Source organism: Molossus molossus, unplaced genomic scaffold, assembly GCF_014108415.1.
Source record: "Molossus molossus isolate mMolMol1 unplaced genomic scaffold, mMolMol1.p scaffold_m16_p_20, whole genome shotgun sequence".
Lineage (NCBI taxonomy): Eukaryota > Metazoa > Chordata > Mammalia > Chiroptera > Molossidae > Molossus > Molossus molossus.
The window spans coordinates 18019342-18044042 of NW_023425356.1; the positions used below are offsets into that span (position 1 = coordinate 18019342).

Sequence of the window (24701 nt, forward strand, 5' to 3'; positions counted from 1 at the left end):
TGACTTGTTTGTGGATGGCCACCTTATTTTCCCATGCTTTTGTTTTTCTGTGGCTAAAACACATCATATCGATATTTTTTTTGTGGTTTCACAACATAACTCAAAACATACTATATTTAAATACCATTTTCACTTTTCTCCAGATAGAAATCTAAACCTTTCCAGTTGTCTTGAATATGAGTAAATTAAAATAACCGAGTCTGAAGAGTACTACCCTTCCTATAGAATTAGTAATAATAAATTGTGAAAATTGTCTTTGACCTTTTTACCTCCTTTTTTCTGTCTAAGAATAATTCGGATTACTTTTATGCCCCTTATTTGGAAACACCAGGAAGATCTCTGCAGAATATTAAAGTCTCATTCCATATGTCCAAATAAAAAGCTATTCCAAGGAAAATACTTGACTTCATGGAGACCTGATGCTAGCTTTTTTGCGAATCGCTGAAGCTGAGCACATGAGCCTGCATTGAAGGAAAGGGGTTATCTTGTCTCTTTCCACGTCCATTGTTATTTTCTGTGTTGTCTTTCCTTTCCCCGTCAGTAAAGAAGAAACAAAAAATCCTCTCCTACTTCTTCATGCCAAAAACCAGCTCTTGTTTTATTAGTTCTAATAGGAATGTGTTTTTGCTTGATTAGAAGCAACTAGAGTCCTCCTGCTTCCATCCAGTGTTACTGTTTTTGTCTGATATGATTGTTTACAGCAGCAGTTAGCAATTTGCATGGACAGTGCTGTCAAAGTCGCTGCCCTCAGTGGAGCCCAAATGGCTCTTGGAAGAAAGATGACAGATTCAGCCCAGCAGCTTGCAAAACTTGAAAAGCGATTCCTTGTCAAACACGTGAAAAACAACCCTTCCCTCTCCATGACTTGAGGGAAAAAATGAGAAACTAGCTTACGCCAGATGGTGATTCCTTGCTAGTAAAATAGGCCTGGGCTGATTCAGCCCCATTCCTTTATGTTCTTTTTGCAAAACCCACAAAGAACACATTTGGGGCCACTTTTCAGAGTTGGCAACAGTCTCTGCTTTTGAAGGAAATCATATGGACACAAATAAAGCCACAATGGATGAAGGGCTCGGAATCCCCAGGGCCCAGAAAGAAAATGCATGGGCCTTAAATTCCAGGTCATCAGTTAGATCCTGGCCTGGGCCCAAGAATCATCCCAATTGTAACCAGGTTTGGTTACTTGATTAAATTTGGTTGAAACGAAAACAAATTGGGAAAAGGTTATATTTTCTTGTTGACTAGACCTCTTTTTTTTTTTTTTATTCTCACCTTGAGGACATGCTTTCATTGATTTTTAGGGAGAGAGAGAGAGAAACATTGATGTGGGAGAGAAATATCGATCGATTGCCTGCTGTATGCACCCCGACCAGGGATCAAACCTGCAACGTAGGTATGTGCCCTGACCAGGAATTAAACCTGCAACCTTTTGGTGCATGGAACAATGCTCCAACCAACCAAGCCACCCAACCCGGGCTAGAACTCCTTTAGAAAAAGAAAAAAAAAGGAAGAGGAGGAACAACTAGAAACTATTCAAAACACCCTTTGGGATGATAAAATGATTCCTAAATTTCAGATTATTCTAGGTCTAAACAATCAATCTTTAAGTCCAGTACCTTTCTCTGCCATTTGCATGTAAATTATCATAGCTGCTTTCATATGTTTAGAAGTTATTTCAACTGGATTTGAATCTTTGTGTATGTTTCTTAGTAACCTTGGTTTTTTAAAGGTGGAATAGATATCAGGACTTAATGAAGTCCTGTTACTGAAGATTTTGAAACAGTCTGGTCAGCCGCTTGCTAGTGGTGTTATAAAGAGGATTTAAATACTAGACTAGCAATTGTATTGGTTAGTTTTGAAGATTTCATCTTCACCTAAAATTCTGTGCATTTTGCACAAGAAGGTTGCGGATTTGATTCCCAGTTGCGGCACATGCCCGGGGTTGCAGGCTTGACCCCGGTAGGGAGCATGCGGGAGGCAGCCAATTGATGTTTCTACAAACTCGCACATCGATGTTTCTGTCTCTCTCTCTCTCTCTCTCAAATCAATTTGAAAAACATCACAGAAATCTATGCATTATGAATCAGTCCCCTTCACCTGTCCTTTTTTCAATTACCTTGATTTGGGGTATTTTCAGCCATTTAAGGTAATACCTGTCAGCTAGTTTCACCCGTATGCAAGAAAACATTGACCACCTTTGTTAACATTCTGCTTTATTTTTTTTAGGTGGTTGAACACACACAATTAAGTTGGATCCTTACCTGCATGGTCAGACTACCCCGATTGCAACATTTACACCAGTGGAAGGTAAATGCCAGTAATCCGATGAACAAACAGCATTACAGCTATCCCCTCCCCCGTTTATTTCTGTGGTAGACTCTGGGAATCCCAAGTTCACTGCCTTCCTGGTCTGCTGCTCACTGGTGGCTAGAAGAGCTGTCTTCAAACTCTCTGCCTCAGGGTATAAATGGAAATTAAAAGGGTTCTCTAAGATGCCTTCCAACTTAAAAACTGGATAAAAATAACCAACTTACTTGATTTGATCTCTGTGTGGTTGAATCAGAGTGACTTTTGGATAGTCTTGGTAATGACTGAACCTACCACATGGCACCTAACAATCCCGATCTCTGGACTGCTGGGCTCGGAGGCCGTCCCGCTGGCACTGGACTGAACTGGCAGCGAGGCAAGAGTGTTTTCGTTGTGGGGGGGGCACGGCATATTGTATTTAACATTAAACGAGTTGAGTCCAGGCAACACTTCAAACCCACAGAAAATTTAAGGCTGTACTTTTTCTTAGAAGTTCAACTAAGAAAGATAAATTGGATAACTCATAATACTTTACTTCTATTTATTTTTGCAATTGGAGAACCCAAGGGTAGATAGCCCCTGACTACGTCAAGGCAAATGCAGTTTCAAGCTTCTTCCCAGCATGCTGGATCAGAAGCCTTTGCACGCGCTGCAGAGATAAACAGGCAGAGCTCGGGAGGGACAGTGCCTCAGTGAAAGGTACTGGATGCTGCAGGATCATTATCTGACAAGAATGCCAAACACTTTTGTAATGCTTTCTACCACGTTTTGGTTTTAGGCAAGACTTCCCCAGTTTATCATAGTACTCTAGCATGCAATTGAATGCTGAAATCCTTTTCATGAGAACTGACTACTAATCAATGGGTAATGTTCCTACTTTAAAATAGTGTCTAAGGGCCTTCTAATTACACAACATAGTGAATACCATGATGATATTCTGGAGAAGTCCCCACTAGCCGGTAATTTTTTATGTGTGGGAACAACATGGATTTCAAATGCCAGCCTTTAACGAATACTTGTGATGCTTCTGCAAGTCTCCCGTCGCGTGAGGTGCTGGAGGTACGGCAGTCACCAAGACAGATGGACACAGCCCTTTCATGGGCTTGTAGTTTGTTCAAGAAAAGGCAATTAAACAAGTAATCAGAAAGTGTGGAAGAAAAGAGGGAAGGTCCCAGTGCCGTGGCAAGATCTCAGAGCACCTAGCTCGGTTTTGATTGGTGCTGTGAGGGGTGGGACAGTGGGGTGGGAAGGTGGGGTCAGGGCTGCTGAGGTCAGGGTTATTTGGAGGATTAATGAGATAACACAGATGTAAGGCATCTGGGGTTGATAATAGGCACTCAATAAATATTAGTGGTTTCTACATCTTTCCCTTTTCTTTGTAATTTCAAGATTCAGTATTCTAATATAAAAAGACTATAAATCTGATGCAGTAGCAATTTTTAAAAATTGAGTTCTTTTCCCATTTGCTCATTTCCAAATTAAACTTTCTTTATCTTTACCCAGCGGTCATTGTGAACCGGCCTTTATCATGGATGTCTTAAGTAGGAGATGTGCTGGAGGAATTGTGTGTTCAGACTTTCAAATTTCCTTTGAATGGCCTCTAGCGTTAGTAAGCCCAAAACTCCTGGAAGTAACCGGAAAAGTTACATTTGTAAGTGAATTATGAGAGCGAAGCTTTTGCTGTTAAGGCCCCAACTCAAGGGGTGCGCCCGCATGTTGGTGGGGGAAGGCCAAGTTGTGAGCACGTTGAGCTTGGTCCTTGGGATCATGCAAATCCATAAATTCAATTGTTCATTTCATTCAGAAATAACAGGACCTCTGAGAAGTGATTCATAGTAACTAAACAAATGAGATTTGTCTACACACCAAAATACCTATTTATCATTTTACATGCACTGAGATACCTAGGCCGTGGAAGCACTGACCAGTGAACTGCACATGGTATTCCCTGCAAATAAGTAGCTCTACTCAGAACCAAATGACCTGTCCGCACTGTTGAACTGCAGCAGGGAGCTGGTATCACTAGGGCTTATATTCGGCGGGTATACACTAGTAGTTTACAGTTGGCACCCACTGCTCACCAGTTACTAAATATTTCTGATGTTGCCTGGCCAGTGTGGCTCAGTGGACTGAGCGTCACCCCATGGACTGAGAGGTCCTGGTTCGATTCCTGGCCAGGGCACATGCCCGGTTGTTTGCTCGATTCCTAGTAGGAGGTATGCAGGAGGCGGCCGATCGATGTTTCTCTCTCTCTCTCTGAAGAAATCAATAAAAACATATAAAAATATTAAAAAAAATAAATAACGAAATCAGTATTTCCGATGTCACCTTTGGTGTTTCCGTCAGGATCCCCAGTAAGGAAGTATTCTGGTCTGTCCGCCTGTCCTGGGCATCGGAACCATTTCACTCGCACTGTCTTAGCACCTGCAGATCAGTACGGGAGTTAGGGCTGGTAGATTAACATTTCTCTTCGTTTTATCTTTTAAATGCCATGGTTTTCTTTGTTGTTTTCTTAAATGTGATTGTAAGGGAACATTCCAGTGTTGCCATCAGCGTTTGATGTCAACTCATGTTAATTTATAGACATTTAATTTCACGACATTTTCTGATCTTACCTGTGCAATTGGGAGTGATCTGACTTGAAAACTGGAACACTCTTATGTCCTCACTTTCATAAAATGAATGTGAAACAGTGGGGGGGGGGGTCGACTCACCTTATCGCTGCCTCAGCCTGGAGTGTGAAGACAAGCCAGCCCGAAGGCTCCAGTGGCTCAAAGGAACGAGATGCAATGTTATTACAGGTGGCTTCAGATTACCCTGTGCTTGCTTTAAAGGTTTCTTCATTTAGCAGTGCAATTCAGTTCATCTCGGATTTCTTTCCCTCTCTTTGCACCCCCACAGGCAAAGACGGCCAAGCAGAAGCACGATGGAACGGCGGGCCTGCTCACGTACCCGGTGCTCCAGGCCGCTGACGTTCTGCTCTACAAGTAAGGAGCAGGGTCCACCCGGTCTTGTCCATACTCATGCTGAGAGGAGGATGTTTTAGCCTCTTCCCAGTATATTTGGTCCACAGGGAAAGGGGACGTAGAAAGGGTCAGACACGTGAATCAGTTTGCATCTATTCCCGGGAACAGATACTAAATTCTGGATGTATGTTCCAAGGAGAAACTAACAGTATTAAGGGCTAACAGTCAAGTCGCACTTAGGTGCTGGAGACTGTTATGAGTGCTTCACATACACTAACCCATTTAGTGCTCACAGTACCTTAGGAAAGTTGTGCTATTACCATCCCCATGTTACAGATGAGGGAGCTAAGGCACAGAGTGCTTTGTGACTTGCCCAGAGTCATGTAGCTAGCAAAGCTTGTCATGTACTGGGGATTTGGGTACAGAGTTTGTGCTCTCAACTACTCTGCAGTACAGACTTTCTCAGTAGAAATGAAATTTCAAGAGTTTTAAATGTTGATTTCTCATGTAATCTAGATTCTAAAGCAATGCTGTTCAATAGAACTTGCCTGCAATTATGAAAATGAATCTGCTTTCCATGACCGTAGCCACCACCTACATGTGAGCTATTAAGCACTTGGAATCTTTTCAGAGGAACTGAATTTTAAATTTATTTAATTTGATTTTTTAATTGATAATTAAAGAGAGAGGATGGGAGAAAGAGAGAGAAACATCGATGTGAAAGCGAACCATCAATCTGCTGCCTGCTGCTCGCCCCCTACTGGGGATCAGGCTGGAAACCCAGGCGCCTGGAGATCAAACCCGCAACCTTTCAGTGCACAGAACAACGCCCAGCAACTGAGCCACACAAGCCAGGACAAATCTTATTTAATTTTAGTGAATTTAAATTTAAATAGCTACCTGTGGGTAGTGGCTACTATATTGGATCTGTAGGTTGAGAGCAAGATTTCAGCATGATGAATCGTGCCCTCATTCTTTCTGGACCTGTAATCCAGCTAGTCAGCTACTGTTGCCATTTATAGGCCTCAAACTATGTACCCAAAGGATGCTGACCTCTGCACTCTGAACTGCTGGCCAGGGCTTCTGACCCATCCCTTTCCCGGTTCTTCCTTGCTATACCACATGACCTTCCGCCTGCCATCTGGCCTTCTAGGTCATCATGTGTACATGGCCACACCTTGCTACTGAGAAAGCTTTTGAGGAAAAAGAGAAACTCAGTTAGTTTTTTCACCCCTTTGCCCCAAAGCCTCCATCCCATAACTGATTCTTCCCTCGGAGAACAAGCATTGTCTGCCTGTAAGTGTGATAACTGAATGGAGGTGACAGTGTGTGTGCCTGTGGCTTGACCCCGGAGCCTGTGCAGGTGTGGTGGAAAGAGCCAGAAGTGGAGCTGCTTAGCTTTGCAGACAAGGAATGTCCAGCATCCCATGCAGGCTATCTTTAACCTGATTAAAACCCAGATACAAGGAGTATGCGTCTGTTGTGTTGACTTGAGAGCTGGGCTCCTGGTAGCATTTATTATTGGTTATAAGTGATTTTTGACTTATCCTGGAAAGTCTAGAATACTTTACCCCAGGAACAGCAGGTGAAAGTCTAATAAAGATCCAATCATTTATTTCCTAGCCAAGTAGCGTATTTATTTAGAAAGGTTCTGTAAAGAACCTTGATTTCTGATCTGTAAAACAGGAATGGTAATTGTCCTGCCCAGAGTTATCCAAGGGTTAAAATGAAGTATGGGCCAGGCAGTGCTGTGACTTGGAGCCGTCACTTGGTTATGATCGATGATAGTTATGTTTTGTTTTTTTTAATTAATTCATTCATTTTTGTTACAGATGTTTTTCCTTTTTCCCCCACTGATTCCCTGCCCTGTCTCCCTGTCCCCCTCCCCGCCCTGTCCCCAGCTTTGTTGTCCATGTCCATTGTTCATGCTTACATGCATATAAGTTCTGTGGTTTATCTCTCTCCCACCACCCCCTCTTTTGGGGATTGTCAGTCTGTACCCCACTTCCACGTCTCTGGGACTACCCCATTCCTCAGACTGTTATGTTCATTATATCCCACAAATAAGTGAGATCATATGATACTTGTCTTTCTCTGTTTGGCTTGTTTCACTTAGGATGATATTTTGCAGGTCCCTCCATGTAGTCTCAAAGGATAAGAGATCTTTCTTTCTTACAGCTGCGTAGTACTCCATTGTGTATATATGTACCACAGCTTTTTTATCCATTCATCTACTGATGGACACTTGGGCTGTTTCCAGATCTTAGCTATTATAAATAGTGCTGCTACAAACATGGGGGTACATATATTCTTTCTGATTGGTGTTTCAGGCTTCATAGGGTATATTCCTAGAAGTGGGATCACTGGGTCAAATGGAAGTTCAATGATAGTTATGTTTTTGACGGTAACAGTCTTATATCTAATTTTGTTTTCTTTTCCTTTTTAAATATTTTTTTTTCCTTTATTGATTTTAGAGAAAGAAGAAAGGAGAGGGAGAGACATATAGAAACATCGATGAGAGAGGACATTGATTGGCTGCCTCCTGCATGCCCCGCTCTGGGGATTTGGCCCACAACCTCGACATGTGCCTTGACTGGGAATCGAACCAGCAACCTCTTGGTACATGGGTCGACGCTCAACCACTGAGCCACACCAGCCAGGCTCTAAATTCATTTTCAGAGGCTACTTTCTTACAGAACAACGGGCTGAGATGTTTAGCACCAGGGTACAGAAGCACATGAGCACGGCAGGTTTCCTTCACAGTTCAAGAGCTGTCGTGGAAAGCCCTCCGAGGTCAAGGCTGTGCAAAGGGTCAAGTTTAACAGAAAAGCTTGTCCTCCTTGTGATACCATGGCGTACAGCGTGGGAAGGAGCTCTAGAGGACCTCTTCAGTTCCCTTGCTTTACCAGCGCGGCCTGACGAGGTCGAACAGTTTCCCCAAAGCTGCGCAGCCAGTCGGAGGACACTGCGGTCTCTGAGCGCGATTCTGGTCCCCCAAGGCCAGTGCTGACCTGTAAGGAGCCAGCAGTTCTGGCAGGAGACAAGGTCACCACAGGGACAACCAGAACAGCCCAAGGCCATACATGCTAAAGTGCTGATGGATTTACTGTTATCAAGTGCCCAAAATACAGTTAGCGAAATGATAAAATACTCCTGTTTCTCTCCCCTACAAAGTGGGTTAATGGGACATACAGCTCAGGGAGTTATGAAACAAATGTTGTATGAATTGAAATGCAAACATTTTAAGACTGCAAGAGCAACATTGGAAAAGGCTTAAATTGGCAAAAATAGTTCCTTAAGATCCCAAATATGTACATATTTACATATAAATGTTTTATATATAAATATTTTAATATAAATATTTCTATATATTGTAAATATGTTACATGTTATATAGTTCTTTATATAGATGTCATATATTATATATTTCTATATTATATAGCATTATTTTATATATTATATTTACATATCAATAGATATATAATAATAATTTCTATATGTAAATATAGAACTATTTTTTATGTATTATAAACATATAAATATATTTTCTATACTCTGCCTTTTTTCAAGCCATGCCTCAGGTTGTGAGTGTTCTTTCTTAACACAAAAAATAATTATTTCAGATGTGGCAGGTACACACTAAGAGGTTTCGGATAGCTTCCAGCCTGCCCAGTACTGGCAGGTTCTCCCCCCACTGGTGAATGTTTCTGAGGAAAAGCATTCCTTCCCAGCCTCAGTTATCCCCTGGCCCACTCCCGGTAGCAAAAAACTCCCCTGCTGGAAACGGTCCTTCTTTAACTCTGACTGATCTATTTGCTGGTTAGCACGTGTACTAAGAATGGCATAAGGTGCCTTTCTTTCTCCTGTGTTTTTTTTTTTTTTTTAAAATCCTCACCTGAGGACATTTTTTCATTTTTTGTTCAGATAGAGTGGGAGGGAGAGAGAGGAAGAGAGAGAGAAACATCGACGTGAAAAGGACACATTGAGTGGCTGCCACCAGCATGACCAACAAGGGCCAGGGACAAACTGCAACCGAGGTACATGCCCTTAGCAGGAACCGAGCCTGGGTCTCTCTGGACCACAGGCCGACGCTCTAACCACTGAGCAAAACCAGCCAGGGCTCTCCTATGTTTTAAAAGCTGAATTATGGTAGCTGATTTTTATTTATTCCCATGATATTTTACATACAATTTGTTAAAATAAATAGATAAAAGTATTTTTTCTATGAAACTGGATAATTATCTATAGTCAGTTATCTATAGGAGACTGTCTCCTACCTTAGCCTAGGGAACTACCTACTGTAATGCCGTATTAGGTCATAGACATGGAGCAGACACCTACACGCTTATTTTCTTAAGGGAAAATATCTCTACGTGTCCCTCCTGTCTGGTCTCAGGCCGGACCTCCTGCTGCTGGCTGCACATGCTCAGCTCATAAACTGTTCCTTTGGGCTCTGTTTTCCTGCTGTCTTCTGTCAGACTGTCCCCATAGGAGCCATTGCCACACCACACGTAGCCACATTTCCTGGGCAAGTGTGTCGTGTGGACCACTACAGAGTGTGCAGACAAGTGCAATAAAATCAGCTCTGGCTCACTACAGCATTTATTCTGCTAACACACTTCTCATCTGTTTCATTATGCTTCCTCCCAAGTTTAGAAATTCCTACCTGCTTCGTAATAAGTAGCAGAGGCAGGATTCACACCCAGGTCTGGGTTTTAGCCTGTGGCATTTTTGTCCTCTGTAACAGAGCTTAAGCACTTGGGGTATTTTTGGTTTGATTCTGGTTCCAGTATTGCTGGATTTTTGGAAAAGGCCATAACCTGAATGTATGTGAATATTTACATTATAAATGTAGATAGATTTTTAAAAAGCAAAGATAGATAGATACATGTATAGATGCATTGAAAAAAATACTTGAATTGTCTCCTACCAGCAAATCTATATGTGGCCTCTTCATAAAATGTTCATGCAAGGGAAGTACAGAGTCAGTGTTTGCCATTGTCCAAGTCGGCATTAGAATGAGTGGTACGTGGTCTGGGAAGGGGATGGAAGAGGAGCCTTTCAGGCACATGTATGACAGACTGATGTAATTGTTTCGGTGCTTGGTGAGGGATCCAGAAATGCAGAGCTGAGACCATCTTAAGCTTGAGGGTATAACACAATAGCAGATATTTGAAGAGAGGCAAAATACTCAAAAATAGCAAGTGTTCATGATTTTTATTTTGCATTGGCATTATTTTTCTGAGTACCTAATTTTAAATAGCTGGGTATATTAAGTGGATGTTTCTCTCTCTCTCTCTCTCTACACACACACACACACACACACACACACACACAGTGTTTACTAATATACAGCGAGCACTTGGTTAGCACCTATAACGCCGCGCATCCAGGAAAAGGCACTGTGCATGGGCTTGAGGGAACGGAGGGAGGAACTCACACGTGGTGTGCTATTTGCCTGGCGCCATGCTAGCTGCTGCAGCAACAGTTCTGTACTACAGCCAAGTGGTCTTTTCCCCACTTTACAGATAAAGAAATGAAGTTTTAGAGAGGTGCCACTGATCTACTCAAATAGACATGAGAGTGATTACCTGGCTAAGCACTTTTTCTTTCTCAAGGATTTGAACAGGGAAATATGGGAAGAGGGTAGGAAGATATTGAGAGTGAAAACTGAGATAATGGGACGGGGGAAGCACAACCAAAGTGAAGAGTAGAGAGATGACTGGTTAGAAATGTCCCATCTGGTAATTCCAGGGAAGAGCTGAGTCACCGTAACTCCAAGGATCAGACTACTGCCATTGAAGACAATTGAGATCAGCAGCTCCTCAAACTGCTTTGGAGATGTCCAGTTCTTGAATTACGTCCTTTGTGAGGCCAGACCGTCCCCAATTTTTATGAGATCCTCGAAGTTGCTGGCCAAACCTCATTTCAGCAGTCTGCGTAATCACCCGCAGCTGCCAAAGCAATAATTCCTTCTTTCTCTTTTACTTTCCAGCTCTCAGGCAAGTGCCAGCACCGAACCAGACCCTCCCGGAAGGCGCTCGGAGAGGTGTAGCTTTCAGGCGGCTAGCCCCTGGAAATCAGGCAATAGGTAGAAGGGAGAGAAGGGCCTGAGCTGTCAACAGACAATCCAGGAAGCTCTTCTAAAAGCATTTTCAGGACAGAATGAAATAATTCAATATACACTTTTAAAAGAGAATGGATTCAAATGCAGAGAATTAATTGGGGGACAAAAGCAGCTGGGGCAGTCTATTAAGAGGCTCTTTTAGCCCTGGCCCGTTTGGCTCATTAGTTAGAGTGTCAGCCCTCGGACCAGAGAGTCCTGGGTTCGGTTCCCGCTAATGGCACGTGCCTTGGTTGCAGTTTGTCCCCAGCCCTGGTTGGGGTTGTGCGGGTGGCAACCAGTCAATGTGTCTCTATCACGTCGATGTTTCTCTCTATTTCTCTCTTCCTTCCTCTCTCCCTCCCGCTCTATCTGAAGATAAATGTAAAAACGTTCTCGGGTGAGGATGAAAGAAAAAAAAAAGCTCTTTTACTAGTCTGTTTAGACCGTGAAGGTGATGGTGAAGATGAAGAGAGTAGACACACTTACGAGATGTTAGGAGGTGAAATGGATAAGACCTCATAATGGATGGGATGTGTGTGAGAAGGAGGTATCGGGGCTGACCCCAGGTTTCTGACTGTGCTCCTGAGTGGATGGCTTGCCGTTCCCGAGGCGGGGAACACTGCAAGGGGCCTGGCCAGGAGAAGGCAGAGCTACATTCTGTGTTCTCTCCTCCTGGGAGCCTTCCCTCCCCAGACAGCAAAACCTTGTCTGCCTGCCAGGCCCCAGCACCAGGCCCTGCACATCGTAGGTCTTCAATAAGGAACTACTACATCAGAGTCGTCACAGCGCATCCAACAAGCAACAGTGGCGGTGGATGAATTGTTTACGAAAGAGAAAAACACCACCAAACTTCTATCCCAGCTGGGCTGGTTCAAGACAATGGCACAGAAAACTCACAAACAGCCGGAGAAATGGCGGGGGGGGGGGGACCCCAAGAGAACACATCTCTGCAAGCAGATATATGTAGGCACGATTATTCATCCAGACGCTAATTCTGCCGAAGGGTTGGGGTGGATCCCAAGTCAACGTAAGCGCAGTGAGGAACTCAGCAAAAGAAAAATGGTTTAGTCACCAGAGAAGATCAGACGCATTATTATGTGACAGAAGTTATAACAATCAAAATTATGAAAGACTTTTGTTTTATGTTGTGTCTAAGAAAGCACACTCAGGGTAAGTAAAAAAAAAAAAAAAAAAAAGAATATGGGGAAAAGGAGAAGACATTAATATGGATATCGTTATGGAGGGTATAAATTTTAAAAGAACAGCACTAAATTATTTGAATTGAAAGGAAGAGTATGAGGAGAGAAGTTGCAAATGTGAGGAGAATAAGCCCCATAAGTGAGCAGAATCAAAGACAGGCTGAATTAATGTAAAGTGTAAACTCAATGGATGAGAAGTCAGGGCCAAGATAAATTATAGGAGGTGAAAGGAACAGCAGGAGCAGAGGGGGAAAGACTAGAAACAAACAAACTAAAATCAGATGAAGAAGCCAAGTGGAGAATAGGGCCAGGTGAAAAAAATTAAAATTTTTTACATCTTTTTTTTTTTTTTTTAAGCCAAACCTCACAGAATGGTAAGAAAAGAGGCGAGAGTCCGACATCAGGCAAAGACGCATGCGGAGTCACCACGAAAACTAAATGTGTTTTCTGTTTAGTTTGGTTGCTTTGTAAATCTGGAACCATTTTGACATGTGGAAATATTCATTTTGATGTGCTTAAAGTGTATTGATTATGGTAATTGTTTTTTCTGTGTTAGTTGCAGTCCGGCGTGATTTCCTATGGGCTACCGTAATTGCTTTTTAACCTGCCCTGTTGGCTAATTTGGTTTGGGAGAGTCAAGGTGACCTCTGCATGTCAGCCTCACTGTGATTACAAGACAGGAGAAGCGAAGTCCAATCAAAGAAGAGAAATGGGGGGGGGGGGGGATGCGTGTACACCTCAGAGAGGAGCGTGTGCAGGGTTATGGGCACTGAGTGAATCATCAAAAGGACCATCTTTGATTTTACCACTCACTGGGCTCCAGACCATGTGGAAGAGAGCAATGGACAGAGCCCTAATCATCTTTTTCTGGACTTTCCCAAATTTCATTTACTGACTTTAGCAGCAGAGAAACTGCTTCCTGATCCATTGTCATGGTCCCTGCATGCTGCCTTTCCCATTCATTGTTCTGTCCCTGTTTTCCTGAAATGAAAGGAATTCTCAAAATCCCTATAGCCTGACATTTATACTTTGGAATTACCCAATCGGATCCGTGAACTGTCAGTTTCAAATATGTTTTGTACCCATACATTCAGGATGGCTGCCCAGGTCTGTGCCTGTCTCTGGGGTTGTATGTCGATATTTATGTTTGTGGTGTGAGTCAGTTATTAAAAAGGAAAGCAATCACGGTTTGAAAGAAGTCACAGTGTATATCTCACACCAGGGTCTCTAATTGCATCAAAATTTCTTTTACCGTTTTATCCTTTATCATGTCAGATATTCATGAATATATGTTATATCAATAGCTAGTGTTTCTTGAGCTCTTGCTATCAAGTACTATGCTTGGTTATTGCATTTAATCCTTGAAACAACTGTATGAGGTAGGCACCATTATGATCTCCATTTTACAGAGAAAACAGGCTTAGAAAAGGCAAGGAAGTTGGCTGTGACTCACCTAGTAGCTGGTGGAGCTGTGATTTCAATTCAGAAACGCTGACTTCTGAGTTCATGCTTTTATCCTGCATACTGATCACAAACTGATTTTATTATAAATTTTATCTTGGTATGAAACTAGAGTGACTTCATATAGATTATAGTGGCTTTCTCTTCAGATCATTCATTTTTTTTGGATGAGTGTTTATTAAGCTCCTCCTCTGTACCAGGCAACTCTACTAGGTGCTGGAAATACATTGAAAAGCAGAACAGACAAACTCTCCAAACACTTACTTTATAGCAACAGAGAAAGCAATATACTATTAAATAAACAACCAGATGAGATAAAATAATTAGATTGGGATTAATACTTAAGGCCAATAACTAGGACACTGAAAAAGAATAAGGGAGGGAAACCGACTTCGGAGAGTGCAGTTAGGAAGGCTTCACTGAGGAGGTGCTGTGAAGCTTAGACCTGGAATAAAGGAGCCAGCGTGCAGGGGTTGCGGGAGGAGCCTTCTGGCGGATACAAGAGCAGGGTGTTCAGCAGATCCAGCGCCTGCTTTTACATTTGAATTATAAACCACCCAGGATACATGATTTTATTAGGGTCTAGTCTTGGGAGAGTCAAGTCTCCCACAGGTTTATTTCAGTGTTCTAATATACGTAAACATTCTTAAAACATTCTAATATACTTAAAACATTCTTTCTATATTAAATAGGAAAAATTTAAAATCACTGCCACTCTTTCTGTTTTTATTACCATATTGGTGCATTTCCTTCAAATCAGTTTCTTAAGCTAACATTTCTTGTTTGCACACTGTGTGCCAGGCACTAGACTGCGAGCTTTGCACGTGTTATTTTACTCCTAAAAGAAGCCCTTGTGAAGGAACTATTACTAGGCAGTTTTTAAAATGACAAAACAGACTGAAGGAGGTTAACTAAGTTGCCCAGGAACACCCGCCTGGAGACTAGGAATCTGACGCCAGAGTCCCCACTCCAACCACTGTAGCTTCTCCTTTACGTGAATACACGTTACATGTATTTTCCAAGAAAACTTGCATCTGGGCTTTTTTGTCTGATATTTTCCCACATCATTTAAATGTTTTCTGATTTTTTTTTTCTGATTCTTTGTTTTCTGTCTTTTGCTATATAGATTGTGTTTTCTTTCCTTCTGTCTACTCCAGCGATTCAGAAGGTGTACTCTCTGTTTTCCGTTCTAGCAGTGATCATCTTTGAACTAAACACAGAGCACTCGAAGGAGAACATGCGGACCACTTATTCAGAGCTGGCCGCAGCGAGGCAGTCGGCTGCCACGGTTGGGTTTGTCAGAGGCTCGAAGCAGGAGGGGAGCGGAAAAACTTTATAGGAAGGGAAGGTTGCAGGTATGTTTTCTCTTTGGAGGTTGTTGCCATGGGAAAGCTGGAGGCTTGCTGAGTAGAAGCAGGGCATCTTATGTGATGCGTTTGGGAAGCAGTTTGCCTTTCTCTGGTTAGTCCTGAGTTGGACAAAGCGAGGACAAAGAATTGGGGCGCTAGCAGTCATTGCCCAAGTCTTGACCATTGTGGACCAGTTCCCGAAGAAGTTATGATTTGGCTTCCTGGTCTGGTTGCTCCAAAGGTTTTGGGTCATAGGTTTTTGGTCATTTATTGTTTGGCCATTGTCCATTTGTATATCAGCTTCTCTCTTTTCAGAAATTATTTCCTGAGGCTTTTTTTAATTGTTCCAGGTGCAAAATGATTATCATGTGGTCAGATGGGTTATTAATCACACTTTGAGATCCTCAGCCTAGACTCTCCCTTCCTTTTGATTTTGTTAACCCGAGGTTTTCGACAAAGATGGTTGTACACGTACTGATTTTAGATTGCATTTCCTACTTCAAATTGTAACCAAAATTTAGACTTTATGTTTTCATGTTTGCAGCCTGTCTTTGTGCCTCGGCATCTCTGCTTCTGAGTTCTTGAGTCCTTAGATTTGACTCACAACTTTCACTGGTCCTTTACATGCCTGAGAATTTCTTTCTGTTTAGCTTGCTTTATCTGTAAAATGGGATTAAGTACAATAATAATACATTAAAAGTGCTCAGCAAAGTGATCAGTATGTAAGGGGTGTTCAATAGCTACTAGCTACTTTATTATCATTATAATTATTAATATAGCTCACAATAAAAGGTGGCTTGGCTGTGTTTTTAATACCTTTTATTTTCAACCCTATGAACATTGTTTCATTATTGTATTATTAACCTGATTTTTCTTAATTTTGTTTTTATTTTCTGGCTGTGGCATAGAGGATTTTTAGTCCAGTACAGCTTCCTGCAGTTTTAAGGTTATGGCTTCTGTTCAGATGGTCCAGGTGCCTTCCTCGGGGGGACCATCATCTTAGATGGGAGGATGGTCCTCCAGCCTGTCATTGCTGGTCACGTTTCATCCAGGTCACTGATACGACCTCCACCCTGTCATTGCCGGTCACGTTTCATCCAGGTCACTGATACAACCTCCACCCTGTCATTGCTGGTCACGTTTCATCCAGGTCACTGATACGACCTCCACCCTGTCATTGCTGGTCACGTTTCATCCAGGTCACTGATACGACCTGTCCCTAGGATTCTGCTCTTACTGCTCCTGATTCTGCTGTTATGTGTTTGCCTTTCTTTATCATTTCACTTTCTCTGCATTTTACTGTTTTCTCTTACCGGCGTTTTTCTCCTTTTGTGGCTTCTTGCTCTCATCTTAAAACAACCATGTCCTTTTGAATCCTATTGAAGTTACCAAGCAGTTTTCTTTAAAAAACACAACTTTCTGTTTCTTGTAAAAGTTCATTTCCAAATGTCTGATCTTTCTCAGGGTCTCAAGGGTCAGGTTGCCTTTCCCTTGGCCCACGTTATTTTTCAGAGGCCCCGTTTTGGGGTCTTCTACTTGCTAGTTTGTCAGATTGGGGTTTTTTTGTTGTTGTTGTTTTTGATATTTTGTTCCAATAGAGTGGGAGGGAGAGAAAGAGAAACATCGACGTGAAAGTGACACATCGAGTGGTGGCGCCACCCACACGACCCAATCAGGGCCGGGGACAAACTGCAACCGAGGTACTTGCCCTTAGCAGGAACCGAACCCGGGTCTCTCCAGACCGCAGGCTGATGCTCTAACCGCTGAGTCAAACTGGCCAGGGCCAGATTGGTTTTTATGCGGTGGGTTTTTTAAATCCATATTGAAACAAGGAAATATATTAAAATAGTGTCTGCCAATAGAAAAAATCTACGAAAGGCCTGTGACCACCTACTTCTGTTTGAACTCTCTGCTCATCATTCAACAGGAGGGCAGAGTGGGGCACTGCACTTTGGTCCAGTGGCTTGTGTCGCTCAACTAGGTTGGCCCTGCTGGCCCGAGATAGAGTTTTCTCCTACTGCCTGCCTGCAGCACTCTACTTTTTCTTTTATTCATTCAACAAATGTGCCCTGAGTGCTGCCCACCCCTAGCCAGAAAACACTCTCTGTCCTGGGGCACGGTAGGGGTCAGACAAGCAAGTCCCTGCTGTCACGGAGCTCACATTCCCTGTCGTTTTCTGAGTGCTGTCTTCAGGACTGGATGTAGAAAGAAGGAATCAGGCTGATGCCGAGAAAAGGGTCGCTAGCAGTCTAGCTGCAGTGCAGGGATGTCAGCTCTCATCTCCAGCTAGGGTGGGTTTCCAGCAAGGGAGGCGTTGGCTCCAACCACATACTACAAGGGGCTCAACCAATTGCTCCTTCTAGTTCAGTTCTGTCGATCTTCACCATTAACGAAACGCTTCTCAAATTCTGTCTTTAGCTTTAACTCTCGATGCTAGTTTTCGGGTATTTGTATTGTCTCTGTTTTCATGGGTAGTCTCGGGAAAAATTCAGACAGGCTATTTTGGACCGCAATGCTGATAGCGTTTTAAACCTGGACATTGATTCTTCAGTGTTGCGTTTGGAGTAAGTGTGGGATATTTAATGCTCATGTCTAGTAGGAAGGCAGAGGGCTAGCCCTGCGCCTTCAGAGAGGTAGCCGAGCTTGTGGCAGAGCCCTGGGGGTCAGAAGAGGAGGGACATGCAGAGCGCACGTGGAAGCTGAGATGCTTTCTAATGATGAGACAAAAGTAGAGGGCCAAGACTGTGTTCTCGACATGTCGAGATTTAGGGGACAAAGGGAGGAAAATAAGCCAACTCATTGATCTGTGTTCATTCTATGTTATTTTTACTCTTCTGTGAAAATTTACAAGCAGATAAATATTCCATTGGGTCTTGATTATCTACTTTTCTAAATATGCATGATGACCTGGGCTTTTTTTTTCCTTCATAAACTGTCCCTATTTTTGGCCAAGATGGAGAGAAGTTGGAATCAGTCAGGTAACAATTGTACCTCTGGTTCTTTAGGAAGTGTGTCTTGAGCACCTTACTGAAATACAGTGCTTGCATACTAGAGAATTGTACTCTCTGTGTAGCTACCGTTACGTGAAAGCTTGCCAAGTTCCAGGCACTGTGCTAACCACTCCACAGGCATTGTCTCATAGGTAACAATAGTTGTGGAGGTAACTATCATTACTCCCGATTTATAGTAAGAAAGTTGCCTATAATAGAAATTCTGTGATGTACCCAAAGCTACATAAGACAAGAGTAGCAGAGTCAGGATTTGGTGTTAGCCTGACCGCCAAGCCGGTTATGTTAAGTGAGTACTCTACTGCATTGTGCACAAATGTGCACACACCTGCACACACACACACAGGGCAGCTATATGAGTGTATGAGGAACCATATGAAAACACAGTTAATGTTCAGTGATTTTTTTTTTTTTTATCATTACCTGAGGACACTTTTTGAGGGAGGGAGAGAGGGAAGAAGAGAGAGAGAGAGAGAAAGAAACATTGATGTGAGAGAGACTCATCGAGTGGTTGCCACCCACACAACCCCAACCAGGGCGGGGGACAATCTGCAACCAAGGTATGTGCCCTTAGAGGGAACCGAACCCAGGCCTCTCTGGTCTGCGGGCTGACGCTCTAACCGCTGAGCCAAACTGGCCAGGGCTTCAGTGATTTTTTAAAAATGAATTTTCTTTGATTTTCATGCAAAAGAAGTTGACACTTCTTTGAAACATATTGTTTATTCTGATACTCAAAACATGTACCAGCTCTTCTATGGGAAATATATTTAGAATTATTTTATCTTTTTTTTTTTTTTTATTAATTAATTTTTGTTACAGATGTTTTTCCTTTTTCCCCCACTGATTCCCCCCTCCCTCTCCCTCCCTGCCCTCAGTTTGTTGTCCATGTCCACTGTTCATGCATACATGCATATAAGTTCTGTGGTTTATCTCTCCCCCACCACCCCCCTCTTTAGGGGATTGTCAGTCTGTACCCCACTTCCGCGTCTCTACCCCATTCCTCAGACTGTTATGTTCATTATATTCCACAAATAAGTGAGATTATATGAAACTTGTCTTTCTCTGTTTGGCTTGTTTCACTTAGGATGATACTTTCAAGGTCCCTCTATGTAGTCTCAAAGGATAAGAGATCTTTCTTTCTTACAGCTGCATAGTACTCCATTGTGTATATGTACCACAGCTTTTTTATCCATTCGTCTACTGATGGACACTTGGGCTGTTTCCAGATCTTAGCTATTGTAAATAGTGCTGCTACAAACATGGGTGTACATATATTATTTCTGATTGGTGTTTTAGGCTTCTAAGGGTATCAAATAAATATTAGTTTCGTTAATTGACAGTCATACTTTGTTTCTGACCAGAAAGTATAGAACATTCATTCACCAGACTTGTCTCCAGGCGACTTTCAGTTATTATAAAAGATAATATTTTTTCACTATAATCACAATTTCCTCCTCTATGAATATGCATAAAAAATCTGTCACAAGATAACGTGAGTTCCTTGTGGTTCTCTAACTATAGTACAGGAACAGTCTCGTGCAGCTATTAAAATTCTGTTCATGAAGACCACATAGAAACATGGAAAATACCTATTATGTTAACATAAAAGGTGTTATGCAAATTATAACTGCAGTTGTAACAATATGTATCCATATAGACATACAACAGGGACTGGAAAGTAATTTGCAAAAATAAAAATTATTAAAATTATGAGGGATATTTCAAAAATTTTCAAAATGTTCTCAAGTACTTTGCTGTCTTAAAGTAGCTGGTCCGTTATTCTAGTCAAAACTACCTTCACTTTCTCCTGCTCTAGACAATCACGTTCAATGGACCAGTAGCCTGTGGACAGTGATCCACAAGGAAAATCAAAGATCTGGGCCAGTTTCCGAGGATCACTCATTAACCCTGGGCTAGGTTCTCCTCTGTAACAAAGCGCCCTGGCTTCCTAGCAGTTTTCCTTTGCTGTGGCTGTTTTGAAAGCTGATATTTTTCCTCTCAAAATGTACAATTATTTAAATATTCAAGTTCACTTTAAGGCTGCTGCGTTCATAGGGGGGATATTCAACTTCCTTGACCAAGAAACTACAGCACTTTATTAACTGTACTATCAAATGTAAACTCCCCAGCGAGCAGTAAAGATTTAAAATCACCCTTCTACTTTTCCGGTAATACTTCAGTATAAAGTTTTCCCCATCAAGACTTCTCTGTAATGGTTAATTCTTCCCTTGCTTAACATAGCTCACCATGATTCAACATTGCAAACTTTATATATGTGATTAAAATAATTATAAATAAAGCCCCTGTATTGTGATAATTTTTGTCTTACATCTTCATTTCTTAGTAAAATAAAATACTACAGATAGAATTCAGGTCTCCTGTGTTCCTCTGCTCAGGCCCATTCTTCCCCCCCTTTTCTGGAGACAGCTAAGATCGCGAATTTGTGGAGGAGCTTCCGATATATCTTCTAAGTTATATATGTGTTGGTAAACAGTGTACAGAAGTTTCGTACATACTTCTGAGATTTACATAAAAATCGGCGCACTCTACAGGTCTTCTGCTACTTGCTTTTTCCGTCCAACATTGTCTTTGAGATCCGCCTACATTGTATTAATAGATTTTTTCATTTATGTTAAGTTCCCTGCAGCATATTAATTGTCCTGTGATTGTTGCAATGTACTTGAAAACAAAAGAGCATCTACTTCAAAAAGATCTTGAGTTTCTCCCTGTGTGGTAGGGAGGAAGACTCTTGCCTGAAGAGCTGCTGCCATGTCTGATTTGAGGAGCGGGGTGCAGTGTCTTTCAAGTGTGAGCACAGCTCTGAAGTAGAAAGCATCTGGGCAAGGCTAGGATAATATGTGCTGACTGGGGGGGGGGGGGACGGAGCGGCTTTAAAATACAATTATGCTGAGAGCCTGTGCTATTTAAGATACCATCCCTCCCTCCGGGCGAGATGCTGTCACCCTGCTGCTGTTGATGGCTGTATTCTGCTGTGGAAGAAAGGGAGTCGAGCAGCCAAATGTCTCTTTGGCATTTGTCTGGTACCCAGATAGAAACGTGGGTCGCAACGTCCCCTCTGTAGTGGGTGAGCGTTGGCTGAACACCATCAGTGAAACAGGCGCGGGGCTGGCTGCTTGCATTCCCGTATAAGCAGGAGCCTTTCAGAGCTTTTCTGTCTTTTATTAAAGGTCCACACACGTTCCTGTTGGGGAGGATCAAGTCCAGCACATGGAGCTAGTTCAGGATCTAGCACGAGCGTTTAACAAGAAGTATGGGGAGCTCTTCCCGGTGCCCAAGTCCATTCTAAGTAAGTAACAAACGTGGGATTGATAAATCAGGGCTTTTTAAAAAATCCTTTAGTATTTAAAAATATATGTTTTTACTTTTCAGTTATAAGTGGCATACAATGTTATATTAGTTCCAGGTTTACAATATAGTGATTAGACATTTATATAACTTACTAAGTGGTCATCCCAGTACGTCTAGGAATCAGGGTATGTTTCAAAGAGAGGATTAGATAATGGACCAAAGGTTGGAACCTTTCTTGGAACTAAACTTAGCTTTCTCATGGACAGGCCTCAGGATTTATAACTAGAATCCCATCTTTTTATGTCATGTAGGACTAGTAGACCTCATTGGATAATTGAGCAAAATAACCAAAAAAGCTTGAAAAGTATGGGAGAGACTAAAACCTAAAAATAATCATTTTCATATATTATTATATAATTTATCAAATATATGTGTACACACACACACACACACACGTCATTTGGTAGAACAGGTAGCTTTCCCTGTTTTATGGATGAGGGAACTAAGGCCTGGCAGGGCCAAGTTTGTGTTCAAGTCCTGTGCCTAGTTAGTGGCAAAGCTGGGCCTTATATTGAGTTCTTCCAAGTACAAAACCAGTTTACCTTGCCTTCCCTATTCACAGTAAAACAAAAGTCTGAGACTTTCCGGACCATAATCTAGATAAAGCAAGAGGGCATCGGCCATCCTCACACTCTCCCGTCTGAAGTGCACAACCATGGTAGCGTGGACAGACCATCTCCCGAATCTGAGACCTCAGCCACTTGCCAGGCTGTGCTAGTCTGGACTCTTCTTGAGGAAAGAAGCTGTAAATCTCCATCAACATTTTGGTAGCTGTGTAAACTTGTAGCAGGGGCAGAAATCACTGAACCTAAGCTCTGTCCATCTTTATTAAGCTCACAGCATTTTAAAGGAGTATAACATGTGCCCAGTATCAATTTAGAAACATACGGTGGGTTTAAATGTCTGTTATTCTAACAGTTCGCACAGATAAATCCAGGGCACACCATGTACTAAAATCAGCCTTCTTTTAGCAATAAGTAACAGTTTAATGTTTTAGCCTATTGTTATTTTACTGATTTCAGCTTTATATGCTTCTGTAATAGCCATAAAATAGGCAATTATTACTAACACTGGTTTATGAAGCACAGCTTAACATCTTGATTTTATCAGAGTAATAAACAAGCTTCTCCCATGTGTGTGTGTTTGTGTGTATGTGTGTGTGTTTGTGTATACTTACCTAATCGTGGGTAAAGATTTGGAAGGATTGACACATTGTGAAAATTGGTTTGGGGACAGGAAGGGCAGTGGGTGTGGGTAGGGGGTGATTAGCTGGGAGGGAAGGAGAGAGGGAGAGAAAGGTAAGAAATAGACAATACTTTTTTTTTTTTTAAGGTGTGCACAGCAAAAATGGTGTGATTGATACCATTTTATTAATATAGGATTATATTAAAGACGTGATCAACAAAACGTTAACAGTATTACATATTTCAGATGATGTTTCCTTTCCTGCTTGTCCGAATTGCTTGCATTTTGCACAGTGAGAATTTAATACTTATATAATCAGATAAAAATGATCAAGTTATTTGGTGTTCTTGATTTTTTTTTTTTTAAGATCTACTAGACACTGACATTCCTGGTGATTTTTTTCTTTTTATGTTGTCATTGTTTTTTGTTGTTTTGTCTTTGGGGGTGTATATGTTGGTGTTTTTACCTAAGCATCGATGAAGAAGGTAAAATCCCTCCGTGATCCTTCTGCCAAAATGTCTAAATCAGACCCAGACAGACTGGCCACGGTCAGAATAACAGACAGCCCAGAGGAGATAGTGCAGAAATTCCGCAAGGCGGTGACGGACTTCACCTCCGAGGTCACCTACGACCCGGCCGGCCGCGCGGGCGTCTCCAACTTGGTGGCCATTCACTCGGCAGTGACGGGCCTCCCGGTGGAGGAGCTGGTCCGCCGGAGCGCGGGGGTGGACACTGCTCGCTACAAGCTGCTGGTGGCCGACGCCGTGATTGAGAAATTTGCTCCAATTAGGAGCGAGATTGAAAAACTGAAGACGGACAAGGACCACTTAGAGAAGGTGTTACAAGTTGGGTCAGCAAAAGCCAAGGAATTAGCGTATCCCGTGTGCCAGGAGGTGAAGAAGTTGGTGGGGTTTCTATAGGACATTTCAACTGATCACACAAAAGCTTTTCTCTTTTGTGGCCTGTGCACTTGGGCAAAGGCAGCTTCCCTCCCGAGCAAACACGGACAGTTCGGGACGTTTCGTTTGGCGTACCTGACACCGGAAGAAGGGTCTCCTGAGCAGTGTTCTAGATCCCATCAGCAAGATGCTGTGGCCGGAGAAAACAAAGACGGCATAGCTTTCTGAACTCTCAGTGTTTGAGGGACAGTCCTTGGCCTGAATTTATCTACAGCTGTGATTGAGGTGAGCAGCGATTTGGCAGATGGGGGTATATCTGTGCCTCTCTCAAGCGCCTACTATCACAGGTGATCACTTTGCCTGTCCCAACCCCTTTGTAGTAATATGCAGAAGTCTCAGACTTATAATCCTTGGGATGCCATTTGGACCAACTTGTATTCAGATCTCATAAAAATAAATTGATTATTGTAATGCGTTTGACACTGAGATGGTGCCTGATTTCATGTACCTACACTGCTTAACTTGTTTTCCAAGAGATTATACTGATTGTTCCAGCATTTTTTTTTTTAAATTCAGAGATGCAGGATATATTCTTATGAAAAGGCTGTATTATTTCAACTTGATTTATTTATTGGACAAGAGCCCAGTCCTTAGATGATGTTTCTCATAAGTACTTCCGTGCCTTTATCTCTCCGTTTAATCTCACCGTCCCCCTGTGAAATGTATGGGAGAGGTGCTGCCACTGTGCCCTGAGGACCCGCAGGCTCAGGGAGGAGTTCGCTGGGTAGGAACACTCTGGACCTGAGAGGCAAATCCAGGACCAAAGCCTCTACTCCTTACCTGACCCTCCAA

At 42.4% G+C, this 24701-nt stretch overlaps 1 protein-coding gene across 3 annotated transcripts in view; it reads left to right on the top strand.

Moving 5' to 3' along the window:
• The window catches only part of WARS2 (tryptophanyl tRNA synthetase 2, mitochondrial), an 83754-nt gene extending 59419 nt beyond the window's left edge, over positions 1–24335 (top strand). For all 3 annotated transcript variants that reach the window (XM_036273555.1, XM_036273557.1, XM_036273556.1), the window contains exons 3-6: positions 2227–2307; positions 5209–5294; positions 21585–21703; positions 23422–24335. In XM_036273555.1, coding sequence (XP_036129448.1) covers positions 2227–2307; positions 5209–5294; positions 21585–21703; positions 23422–23870 — 735 coding nt within the window. In that variant the 3' untranslated portion in view covers positions 23871–24335. The remainder of the gene's footprint in view (positions 1–2226; positions 2308–5208; positions 5295–21584; positions 21704–23421) is intronic.
• Positions 24336–24701: the final 366 nt, after the last annotated feature.